Source organism: Centropristis striata, chromosome 16 (assembly GCF_030273125.1).
Source record: "Centropristis striata isolate RG_2023a ecotype Rhode Island chromosome 16, C.striata_1.0, whole genome shotgun sequence".
Lineage (NCBI taxonomy): Eukaryota > Metazoa > Chordata > Actinopteri > Perciformes > Serranidae > Centropristis > Centropristis striata.
Genome location: NC_081532.1, coordinates 22474205 through 22487140, shown reverse-complemented (window position 1 = coordinate 22487140; position 12936 = coordinate 22474205). Strand labels below are relative to the sequence as shown.

Here is a 12936-nt window from a genome sequence, read left to right as displayed (position 1 = left end):
TTCTAACAGAGGAGTAGTCGACCGAAAAAACACCACGGAAGAAACGGAAGATTAAAAATAAGAATAAGCCCACGGAATAACAATTAGTGTGCTTTTGCAAGCAAGCACACAAAATTACAGAATCAACCGGTTATCAAGAAGCGTCCACTTGAAAGTTCATAATGGCCCAACAGAAACCGCCCCGCCCAGTGAGGCTACGCTGGGTAGTAAAACATACGCTCCATAGAATGCTATTCAAACCGATTGCAGCCAATCACAGCGCAGAGCGTAGGGAGCGCCGCTGTTTGAATGCTCTGCGGAAACAGACAGCCTCGCAACCGATCTGACGAGCAACCCACAGCACAATGCAGTTAGCTAGTTAACGTATGTAATCGATGTAATTTATACAGTTCACCGTTTGAGAAAGGGTTAACGTCAACTGTAAGTCGTGTGACACTGAAACGCTTCTTTGTTTTTGTATGAGGCTAATATGACTACCTAGCTGGCTAACGCTTGCTAGCTTACTGCATTGCAACTGAAGCACTAAGTTATCTTTTAGGTAGGCGATCCATTATGTAACGCTAGTCACGTCGTTAAAAACTCTTTAGGACTGAGTAACTAGTTTTTACTATCGGGGCGACCGTTTGTAAACGGTCCAAGCGTCTTGTGGGCAGCTAAGATCCACGTGAGGATGACATAGAGGTTTGGAGAAAGTGATAAAGTTAGAAAGACTCCGATCGGGACAGAAGTGGTGGCGCTGCTGGTGCCAGTTTACTGTGGCCCTATCAGAAGAAAGTGAACGGTTTGTTGCGAAGTGCAAGATGAAAGTTATGGAGAAAAATGTGATGCGTCTGGTTGCTGTGCAGCAGCTCCGCGCAGCTTACGGGATAAAGACAAAGAACTGGAACAAAAACAAAGCAGCCAGCTGTAAACCAGCAACCAGCAGCTCGGTAAGTTTTAAGAATTACTAACGCACAGCACCATTTACTTGTGTATCGTGTGCAGTGACACTGAAACTTTTGACTGGACAATGTATTATGGCAGACACTGAATCCACAAGTTCACAGTATCAGTCTTGGACATACTATTGTTTAGGCAATTGAATCTAATTAGCATATTTCTGAAAGCAATGCCCCCACTGATGAGACCCATTTGTTCGCCAGGCTGTTGTCACCCATGTCTGTCACTGCAGATGCTTTGTTTGGCTGTTCTCATGATTATTCACACCATAAAGTTCTTTACCAGTCAAGAGAAAAGCCAAGTCTAACAAAACACAAAAGGGCAACGTTTTCTCATAAATCTTTATGGTTTATGGAGTTTTTGGCAAACTTGGTTTGAAGTTTGGATTCATGCTCACATTTAACTGGAATAAAGTAGAATTGACATGGATAAACACAGAAATATATCTATACATGATTGCAAGTAGTAAAAATGTAATACTATGTGTTTATCTCTATATATACACACGCACCCATACATGCAAACCCTTTAAAATACAACCATATACTTACATGAACCTTGCATACATTAACAAATGCTGTAAAGCTTCCAACATGCAATTCAAACACTAAAAGGACAAACACAACAAACCCCAGAAGGTTTGTCATTAGGACAATGCAATCTCAGGATTTTCCATACTAACTGTCAAACTAGCAGTTAACTTTAAAATGATCCCTGAATGCTGCCCTTGTTCCTTGTGTGTTTTGCTTGTAATTGGCTCTCAGGAGTCACAAGATTTGTTGCAAGTGACTTTGTGACTTTTCAAATGGATGTTGAACTTCTGCCTAAAATGTGGTAATCGAAAACAAACGCCACAAACTTTGACTCAGACTATGTGAAGAAATCAGGAACCAAAATTAAGTAATTGAGGTTAAAAGCTAACAAAATGTGTGTTAAGTCGCTTTGGACAAAAGCGTCTGCTAAATGACATGTAATGTAAAAAAATGTAATGTAGCTGTCTTCATTTTCTCTCAAACAGGAGTGTGTAGCAGTGAAATTCCTCTTGTCTGAGCATTAAAAAAATAAATAATAAATGGGTTTTTTCTCACAATGTCTAGCCTTACTGTGTTTCAATGTAACAACAATCAGTTAATGTCTGATTTTTCCCTGTTTGGTTGTTCCCTCAGATAAAGGTTTTCGGGGTTTCCCTGGAGAACTTACCGTACTATAATATGGAATGCGGGAGCGTGCCAAGGCAAGTGGATTATGTTGCTAATGATTTTTTTTAAGCTCATAGGCTGCAAGTTATTTCTTGTCCCATGTTGTACATTTTAAACTAATGGTATTTCATTACCTTCTTAGCTTCCTGGTGGACGCATGCATGATACTGCTGGCACATGTCGACACAGAGGGCCTGTTCAGAAAATCTGGCTCCGTCATTCGTCTGAAAGCACTCAGGGTGAGTGATTGATGCAGTTGACCTTGCATTCATAGAGGGATCTTGACCCCAACAAAGGTCTAACACAGCAGAGTGTGTTTTGTCTGTCCAGGCAAAGCTGGATGCCGGTGAGGAGTGCCTGTCCACTGCACTACCCTGTGACGTGGCCGGGCTGGTGAAGCAGTTCTTCAGGGAGCTGCCGGAGCCTGTGCTGCCCACGGAGCTGCAGGAAGCCTTCATTAAGGCCCAGCAGCTGCCCACCGAAGAGGACAGGACCTCTGCCACCATGTTGCTGTCCTGTGTTCTACCTGAGAAAAACCTGAGCACCCTGCGGCACTTTTTTGACTTCCTCAACAATGTGTCTAAGAGGTGCCGGGATTATATTTATTTGTATTACATTTAACACCATTTTTTTTCTGTATTATTTACAGATATCAGTCTACCAGTAAATATGTTTTTTACATTACTGCTGTTTTTCTTTGCTTGATTGCAGGAGTGCAGAGAACAAGATGGATAGCAGTAACTTGTCTGTAATCTTGGCTCCCAACATCCTTCATGCTGGAGATACAGAAAAGATGAACGCCAACACTGAGAAACGCCTCAAGCTACAGGCAGCCATAGTGCACTGCTTCATAGAGAATGCCCACAACTTTGGTACGACTTAAAACATCTTGCTTGCAGATCATCTTTGTGTCACTCTACATTATAGATTTTTAATGCTAATTCCTGGTTTTGTCTGTGTAACACAGGTGTGTTACCACAGTTTCTTCTGGAGAAAGTTCCGGCGATGATGGGGTGCGAGGCTCTGTCCCCTACTCACGATGGACTCGAAGAGCTAGACTTAAACTCAGGGATGAAGAGGAGACAGAGACGCAGCTTCGGAGGTAAGACTTTACCATCAGAGATATTATTTGTGTGGTGAAAGCTGCAATATGTAAGGAGCAGGATTCCCAGAGCACATCCAGTAAATACTGTCTATATGGTGTCACATTTCAGATATGGTCAATGGTGCTCTGAATAAGATAAAAACTAATAGAACACCCACACATGCTTCCCAGTCAGACAGTCTTGGTAGGTACAGAAGAGATAATGTGCCTGTCATATAGCATGACAAGACTGTAGTAATCCATCTGCTATGCACATGAAACGACAAGCTTTCTGTTCTGCACATACATTCTTTTCTTTTTTTTTGCTTCATATTTAAAGGCATACTATGCAGGAATTGTCGATACAGTTGTTCAGAGTCTGTTTGAGTCTCTGCAGATACGGACACTGTCACACACTTCTAATGTGTTCTAAAGAAAATCCTGCATAGTATACCTTAAATCTCCTGGTGCACTTCAAATGGATTTGCTCAACAATTTGCCTTGATGATAATAATGAATTTGAATAATGTGTAATCATGCCTGTTGATTTTGTTTGCTTTGCCTGTCTGCCTGTCATTTGCACGGATCATCGGGTCAAGCATCGCTAATTATTCTCAGTGCTTTGGCTCACAATCGTCTTGGGAATGTTTTCATTCCTATACGTTTCCCGATATTAATTGTTTTGTGATTTTGCCAGTCTTTTCCTCTGCGACTCCTGTGATTGCAACACCAACCTCAAAGCGAAAGCTTCCTTTGGAATCCGGCCACTCTTTTGGATTCTCAAACAAGAAACGTAGATCTGTCAAAAAGACCCTTGGGATAGAATTACTTCCCAATACTTTGTTCAGCGCTGCATCCACTCCGGGATCAGGTATTGGTCAATGATTAATAAATTGATGATTGGTTTAATCAAACAGACATCTGCTGTCTCTAAAGCTTGAAGTTAAGTGTTTTTTTTTCTTTCCTTCTATATATTGTAGCTTACAGTGCTTCAGGGGTCTTGGACTCTTCCCACAATACCCTGTCATCAGCAGGGAAGTCTAGAAGACAGTCAACGGTCTCTGTGAGGAGGAAGAGCAGACGACTGAGCAACAGACACGCTGTCAACAGGTACACACTTTCTGTGTTCTCCACAAAATTCACAATTACTTTATTTGTCTCAGGGAAATATGACAGGTGCTGGCACTTATAAATTACACTTAAAGTATGGAAAGGGACACTTGATACATTGATGCCTTCAAATGCCTTTGTATTTCCCGCTATGCTACTGTATAAATAAAGTTTACAGCTTGTAAAATATTACCCTAAGAACCGCATAGGCTTATCTGATGTTCATAATCATTTGAATCATTTTTCAGAGTTGAATCCGGAAAAGCTGGCTGCTTTTCACCAAAAGTTGGCAAAAAAGAAGCACCACGCAAATCTCTCCGCTTGCGGTTCAGCCTGGGGAAGAGCAGCAAGGAGGCTGTAAGTGTGGTTGCCCAAAAGACTTCAAATTCCACTTATCTGGTTCACACAGAGTGAAAAAATGGTGTCAATCAATTGCAATCTGACACAGACACAATCAACTGTATTAAAATCAAATAACATTTGCACATGGGGTGTTTTAATGGGGTAAATTGTTGCACATTAGCACTTTTTTTATTGTGTAACATTCTAAGTTTACTTTCAGGACCTAACACATTTAAACTAATGCATGCACACTTCAAGAAATGTGTTGTTTTTTCATATTTGTAATACAAAATTAATTGTGTTCATACTTGTCTGTATGGTACAAAGCCATAGGATATGTCCTGTGATTTATATAATGTTGAGCACCAGGTGAATGTTTTACTACATATAAAAATCTATTGTAACCTGGTTTGGGATGAGGTGATAAAGGTTTACAGTGCATAACTTTCTAATGCTCTATAGTTATGTGTATATTCTTGACTTAATAAAAAGTTGATGACCAACAAACTCAATATCTTTTTTCTTCTGAGTGACTTTTATCATCCTCTGAAGAACTAACCAAAAATCACTGAATTAACATATTAATGGTACATTTTGGGTGACACCTGTGGGCTCCTTTTTAACAAGAATAATACACTAAAGCTTCCTCCTCCCTGAAGTTTCTTTCATTTCTCATTCCATGCTGGTGATAAAGGGGTCTGAGTCCATTGGCTGGCGACTTGCCACACAGGAGAGCACCACCAGTTTTCGTTTCACCAAAGAGACAGAGTTCAGTCCGTCAGTTCTGCCGAGAAAAACGGAATCAAAAAGTGAGTACAAGAAACCAGGATATCATAAACTGCTCATAGTTGTCTTTTCAGTTGTGATATCTAACGTTGTTTCACAGGCACCAAGTACATCAGTAAGTCTGAAGACAACCTGTTGACCCCGCAATGTGACTCAAGTGCCCACCGGACCTCCTGGAGTGGGGAGACTCCTGTTGGGGCCCAAGCTTTCGGCGGAGGATCTTTCACAGACACGCCCATGAACATGTGCCTGAAGAGCAACTACATGTCTGAGCCAGCCATCGTCGTGTCGAAGCCCCCAGCAGTGGCCAGCTTCCCCAAGAAGCTGTGCTGTGCTTCCAGTGCCGAGAGCCTCGAGAGTGAGAGCTCCATGATCACTGAAGCCCAGAGTCAAACCGCTCCCACCCTGCTGAAAATAAAGACGTCGAGCAGTGACCTCCAGGAACCCTGCAACTCTACGGAGACAAATGCAGCAAACCCCCCAGAGATCACCCACACCTCTCCACCACAGACTCTCACAGTTACAGTCCTGTCTGAGGACACGGAGGTCTCCAGCTCCCCGGCTCACCAGAAGCTCCTGGCTAACGAGCAGAACATTACCTTTGGTCTGTTTGAAATTGCTGCTTTATCACCTCTGCATATTGACAGTGTAGTTTTTGAGTCTGATGCACACTGCACTCCAGCTGCTAAAGTTTCTCTCTGTGCTGCACCCATCAGTGGCCATGACAGCTCCGTAGAGGTAGAAAGTGAAGTGGAGGTGGAGCAGGTGAACTGCAGCAGGTTGATTGATGCCCTGGACATCCAAAGTCCTGCTCACTTCAAACTGGGTGTCTCCTCTGGATTGCAGTCCACTCCGTACAGACAGGGCCTTGAACTCAGAGAGTTCGGTACACCTTCTAAAACTGGTACTTTAGAGATTTTGCTGCATGAAGAAAATGAGTGTCCACTAGAGAGTGGTGCCAAAGCCGAAGACCAACAACCCCTCTCACCAGAAAGCGCTGAAAAGCGGCGCGTGGCAGACCACATTCATCACTTCAACAAGCTCACCCTGCACTCTCCCAGAGGCGCCAAGGCCAGACACATCAGATCCCCACTCAAGTTCCAGCGCACCCCTGTACGTCAGACTGTCCGCAGGATGAACTCTCTCCTGGGGGAGAGCAGGAGACCCAACAGAAACGCAGAACTCTGCCACCAGAGCAGTCAGGTGGTGAAGGCGGTGAGTCTGGAGAGTGGCCTCTCTCCTCACCCACAGCTGCAGTGTTATCAGGCGGAGGCACAAGCCCGTTCCATAAAGAAACCACCTCCAGTGCCGCCCAAAAAGCCGAGCACCTTGGCCCGGAAAGCCAAAGTCTGCGCTCTGGCCGACATGACCAACAAGGTCCAACCAAAAGTGGACTGCGATCCATTCCAGAAGCCTCTGGTGCAGCAGGTAGTCGAGAAGGACATGAACCATTACAGAGGTTCTCCCAGAAACCCTCTCCACCAAGTACGACTGCTCTCCGCCACCAAGCCCGTAGACTTATAGCTTCAAACCTTTTTGCCTTTTTCCGATTCCTCCTCACTATGCAGCTCTCTGTCTGGGAGAACTACATGACATTAAACATTCCCTCCTATATGATCCATACTTTCAGGGGTTTTAATTATTTATTTTTAGCTGGAGTAGGTGCTGTTTGTGTTGCTGAATGGGAGATGTTTATATGTTAAGACATATCAGCCTACAGGATTATGTTTCATAGTTTTTAGACTGTAGCGTGCAGGCCGAATTATGTGACATGTGATTGATGGTATGACTGGAAATGTTTAGATCAAGTCTAATGCTTTTTATTTATGCCTTTTTTATATATATACTCCTTAGTTAGATGTTTAGAGAAAACAAATGTTTACGGAAGTTTAAGCTGTTTTTTCATTACAAAATATTTTCCTACTGTATCGTCATGAACCTAAGTGGAAAAAATGCACCTTTGTTGGATTTTATGGAGGTAAAAAAAAGCCAAGCAGTATTTGATCAAATTTTCTATCATTAATTTCAAAACCATCCAGTGAAATGCTTTGCAATGTGAACTGCTTCAGACGAATAAAATCAAACAGCATATACCTAAAATGTTTCTAAGGAATGAATTCATTCTTCTGGCCTGCATAATTATAATTGGTGCTCATTGGAGCCACAAGGGGGAGTCATACAACCACTGCTTCAACAATACTAGACTGACATGTACAGGAATTTATTCGATCACAAACCCACACTGACCTGTTGCAACTGTATCCTGATATAATCTACTTTTTTTTCAGTATTGCAGAAAAGGTAAGATTTGCGCCTGGAGATTCTTCATATAATAGTCTTTCTGCTAAGTAAAAAAAACAGGTATTTGAAACTCCTGTAAGTCTCCGTGACTTATGTTGACATGAAAGGGGTGAATGGCCTCGACATTTTTTTTCTCCTGTAAAGAATCTGAAGAGTAGACAGTGGAGGGGTGGAGGTCAGAATCGTTCCTTAAGATTTATTCTCTGCAGCCCTTTGGGAGGCGTCCATGTTTTTCATGTGCTGGAGGATTGATTGGACATGGAGCGTGTTAAAATCATCCATTACTGCAGCAGCTTAATATCACTGCAGTGGCAGCAGAACATTGTCTATTTATATTAGTGTGATTCTCCACCTTCAGGCGTTACATTATTATGCATTAATGTTGCAGACTAAACAGTTGGTCCAAGGCCATGTGTTCAACAGATGAGTTTTTTCTGAAACATGAAATATATCAGAAACCTTTATGGAAAATCATGTAACATGCAATTTGATAGTTGTTGTAAAGATATTTGGCCTATAATATTATAGACCAACATCATTGTGGTTGCTGGAGTTGTATATTGGGCTGACAGTTCTTAAACGTAATTTATAAAGCATTAGTAAATCATTAAAATACCGTAAATTACTATATATTACAAGATATTCCTTTATTGATCCCCATGGAGGAAATGTAGGTGTTGCAGCAAGATAATAAAATTACAAACTATCAGCAAAACAACAAAGACACTACATTTTATATAATAAAAATATGACTATATAGTACTCCCTACGTTAGTCTTAAAGTCTAAAGTAGTACTGAAATACTTTTCTTTAATTAATGGATTTACCTGAATTAAAAGGCCGTTAACTGAGATAGCGTTTCATTTGCATTGCCAAATATGGGCATGCGGAAATGAAGGAATTTAAGGATGCTTAAAATAATTAACCAAGAGGCCATACTGTCGAACAGAGCAAGGTACATAACGGACTGCGTTCCTGAAATTCCCAATCCCCCATTTCTGGGAAAGTATCCAATTTTATTTATCATGCATAAATAAGAAAGAAAAGATGTTTTTTTTATCTTGATAATGGTTGAAATTAGTTCACATTCACATCAGAATGCAGTGTGAGGATTCCCAGGTGCGCTGCAATGTGCTTTCTGACTGATCTAATCCTTAAATTGCATGCTTGTTCATGGATTACGAAAGGACCCTGAACGCCTCCTTTCATTTTCTAAATTGTGATGTGTAATCGTGATGCTCCTTTTGAGCAAAAAAAAAAAACTTTTACTTTTTCCATGTGCGCACAAACTTGAGGCCTCCCTCCTCCTCCTCCTCCTCCCCGCCTGCCCTCGCTGTTCCTCGGTTGTCTGTTTGTCTTGAAGTGGGTTCAGGGAAGTGTTGAGGGGGCGGATAGTTTTGATTTTCTCGTGCTTAGCCAATAATGTAGAGGGAACTGTTGTGCACATCTCAGCTGGCAGACATTTAAAAGGGAGACAGTCCGGCGCTGGAGCAATTTGTATTAAACCCCCTTGGCCCCTGTCTATGGAGCGGTTAGTCTCCCACCCATCTACAGTCCCACCAGTGTACAGTCTGCAGCAGTAAGGTGCCTATCACAGCGGACTGACAGCAGCAGATCTTCGCACTTGAAGCAGTGGAGGCTCAGACAGGTCAGTGAATTTGCACTGTTTGTGACACTTGAAGTCATTTCAACTTTATTTGTCTTAAAATAGATTACAAAAACAACTGCATGTTTGTTATCCACTGGTGTGCATGTGTGGATATGTAGATGGTTTATTAAACATAAAGAACTTTGGTGGCTTTCCTTTGCGTAATGGCAATATTTCTATATATCTATGACATTTTAAAGTATGGGAACATAAGAAAAAAATATATATTTCAAGGTAATTCAAGTGTACAGTTAAATTGTTTTGCGCAATAGTCTCGTTCTGCATGCATGTTTTAAAATAAAAGCAAGCTGTATCTGAGCGTTTTTGCGCAGCGTAAAAGCTTTGACAGCTGTGCGTAACCCGTACAGAGTTGAAACGGTTTAGGTGATGAACTTTTTTCTTCATCTCCCTAAAGGATGGCCAACTCAACGCGTATCTTCTGCAGTGTGGTTTTCATCATGGGGTTGCTTTCCTCTCCTGTGGATTGCAAAAGAAACCGAGGTTCACAAGGCGCCATTCCTCATCCTGACAAAAACAACCCAAACGAATCGGAGCAGCAACCGCAGCCTCCGCAGGCGGGCTCCGGGTCCCGGCAGAGGCAGGGCTCAACCTCACCGGCCGACGAGGTACTGGAGTCCAGCCAGGAAGCGTTACATGTGACAGAGCGCCAGTATTTGAAACGGGACTGGTGCAAGACGCAGCCCCTCAAGCAGACCATCCACGAGGAGGGCTGCGTCAGCCGCACCATCATCAACCGCTTCTGCTACGGACAGTGCAACTCCTTCTACATCCCCAGGCACATCCGCAGGGAGGAGGGTGCCTTCCAGTCCTGCTCGTTTTGCAAGCCGAAGCGTTTTACCACCATGACTTTTACTTTGAACTGTCCGGACCAGCAGCCGCCCACCAAGAAGAAACGCATCCAGCGCGTCAAACAGTGCCGCTGTATATCCATAGATCTGGACTAAACACAGTGTTTTTCATATTCTTCTTCGTGGACAGAATCGCTGGTAGAAAGGCTGTCACACAGCCCAAAGCACGTGCCTGTCTCCATCTAGAAGGAAGCATCCACGAGGGCTTCGTAAACGTAGGCTACAATGATTGTCTTCTTGCACAACGTGTGAACAAATATGGACATGCAACTAAGAAATCGACGTTGATTTAACTCCTCACCAGTTTGCCAAGTTTGTAAAACAAGCATCACTGCACGGGAACGCTGACTTGGAATGGGCACGTTTTACGCACGGCTTCCTCACCCCGAGAGGACTGCATAACTCCGGTTTATTTAATAGATCTAAATGCTTTTTGTGACACGAGAACATCCCTGTCCAATTTTGTTTTTTTGTGTGCATATCTTTTTTTGTTTAACTGGATGTTTCCACTGTGTGGAATTTGACGAATGAGCGGCGATATCTGTAAATGGAAAATGTGATTTTTATTTCGATATTTCAAGAATCTTTCAAGGTGAATTGATTTCTGTGAATTTCGTAGTCCATCAGTATTTTTTTTTTTGCAAGTTGGGCGCCTACTTACTCAGCTGTAGAGACGTTAGGCTTCTTTGTTAGTTGAAATGGAAAGTGTACAGCGGTGGTTTACACAGTATCGAGGTTAAATAGTTGTCAAATGTAAAGCCATCTGTGATGTAACCGGTTTGTTTATCCCTTTGATTAAATTATCCATGAAAAACATAAAATAAACGGATGTTGGAATATTGTGCAGATCATCTGTTACTTTACATCTGTTGAAAATTAGGAAGGTGTGTTCAACAAAATGTGAAGTTATGGCCTCATCATCTGCTGCATGGAGATTTCGCTTTCAGCACGTGGGAAAAAACGTAATTTTTTATGTAACAGTTTTATGATAAAAGATGCGTTTACATGTTGCAATTATCCTTTGAAATGATGGCATCTAATTTCATTATAATTTGTCACCTGGCTCTTTAATTTAGATGAATGAAAACTGGAGACGCGGCGTTCAAATGCTCAATAATTATTATTTTTTTAATTTTCCGTTTGATGAGTACAACGCCAATTTTGTTTTTTACTTATTTAAAAATGAGTTTTCCTGTATTCGAATATCACCATTATAATATCAAGTGTTACCCATAATCTGTCTGATTATTTTAGTGTTTGAATAAAATTCAGGATGAGCAGACACACCTGAGAAAAATCCCCACATTTTAACTTTTTCATCAGAATAAATTGACGTTTTACTGATCGTTTGATGAAAATAAACGCACCATGCAGTATAATTTTAAATGTGTAAATGTGAGAAACTAGGACCTAAATGTGCATTATAATTGTACACCAGCATTGTAATGAAACATTTAAATGTCCATTTTTTAAAATCTTAGTTGGATGATAAATTCCTCATGTTACTACAAATCATTTTATTTTAAGACTATTCCAGGAACAGGTTTTGCAGTCAAAAAATGAGTCTTGATTGAATGACTCGATTCTGACTCATAGCCCAGCTGAGTTATGAATCATCAAACCCTCTTTAGTGACTCAGGTTTCTTACATAAATATCACATTCTGCTACTAAAAGCTGGCCGGATGGAAGTGTTCACAGAGGGGAAAAACATCAGAGATATTGGACCAGTTTTGTTCGGCATCCAGTAGTTTATTCTTGAAATTTAAAACAATTCCATAAAATCACAGAGCACCTATATGAGAGCTACTGAAGGTTACATGAACCTGACATACATACAGTAGAGGCTACAGCAGTTCGTTGGTCAGCTCTTTTTTTTGCTTTTCAAACCCTCAAAATTAAAACATAGCAGTATATGAAATATCTAGGTTTGTTTTTATAAAATAAATGGCACACGTGAAGGACTTTGGAGGGTAAAAAAGTAATTCAAGGTGCAGTTTTATGGATATTCTGATAATGGAAGTCTGTCTGAGGTATCAGCTCACATGGCTTCAGGTGATATGCTTCATAAATGTTGTCAATACCCAAAAATACAACCCTCTTCTCCCCAAACAAAAAAGGCTATCTCCATTCTATGCAAACTCCTTCATATCTTCACTGTAAATAAGTACACACATAATATCCATGTGAAAATATATCTTTCATCTGACCCATCAGGCAGCTTCTCAGTCAGTTACAACTCATAAAAATACAGCCCAAGAACAAAGCTGATGCTTTTTGGCAGAAAATAAATCTTTCCTTACATAAATAGACTTTTCTAGAATGACACAGGAGTTTGGTTACATCTTAAAACATCTTTAAAAAAATTCTAATAGGATTTCATAATGAAGCAATACAATTCATAAATCTTCTAACAATTAAACCATACACTTGCATAGGAAAAGAGGTGCAAAAAAGTGCAAGACAATCTGAAAAAAATGCACGCAGTTAGCATTAACAGGGGAGTGTGGCTTATAGCGAGCTACGACATACAGCTACTGCAAGCAGTAAAGTGCTTCAAAAGTGTGCACGCAGAGCACGCAATGGAGGGTTTTGTACAATGTGGATTTAATATCTTATGTGAATGGGTGCACAGCCAAAACTTGTTTTTAAGTACACGT

The 12936-nt window shown here is 41.2% G+C and overlaps 3 protein-coding genes across 4 annotated transcripts in view; 2 read left to right on the top strand and 1 right to left on the bottom strand.

The window, feature by feature from the left end:
* The first annotated feature begins 282 nt into the window (after positions 1 to 282).
* On the top strand, positions 283 to 7560 carry arhgap11a (Rho GTPase activating protein 11A). Of its 2 annotated transcripts, XM_059354099.1 has the most exons (12): positions 283 to 929; positions 2106 to 2173; positions 2281 to 2377; positions 2469 to 2725; positions 2850 to 3010; positions 3106 to 3240; positions 3353 to 3427; positions 3920 to 4093; positions 4203 to 4332; positions 4581 to 4689; positions 5369 to 5483; positions 5561 to 7560. In XM_059354099.1, exons 1-12 carry the CDS (start codon positions 801 to 803, stop codon positions 6982 to 6984), a joined length of 2874 nt encoding a protein of 957 aa, XP_059210082.1. In that variant the 5' UTR covers positions 283 to 800; the 3' UTR covers positions 6985 to 7560. The 2 variants fall into 2 exon arrangements, with proteins under 2 accessions (XP_059210082.1, XP_059210083.1); XM_059354100.1 differs by lacking the exon at positions 3353 to 3427.
* A 1721-nt stretch (positions 7561 to 9281) lies between these two features.
* On the top strand, positions 9282 to 11120 carry grem1b (gremlin 1b). Its single transcript, XM_059353598.1, has 2 exons — positions 9282 to 9409; positions 9825 to 11120. Exon 2 carries the CDS (start codon positions 9826 to 9828, stop codon positions 10372 to 10374), a length of 549 nt encoding a protein of 182 aa, XP_059209581.1. The 5' UTR covers positions 9282 to 9409; position 9825; the 3' UTR covers positions 10375 to 11120.
* Positions 11121 to 11996: 876 nt separating this feature from the next.
* The window catches only part of LOC131988255 (formin-like), a 45734-nt gene continuing 44794 nt past the window's right edge, over positions 11997 to 12936 (bottom strand). Inside the window, exon 17 of the mRNA XM_059353356.1 lies at positions 11997 to 12936. This exon is cut by the window's right edge and continues 834 nt beyond it. The gene's annotated coding sequence lies outside the window, so the exon portion shown is untranslated.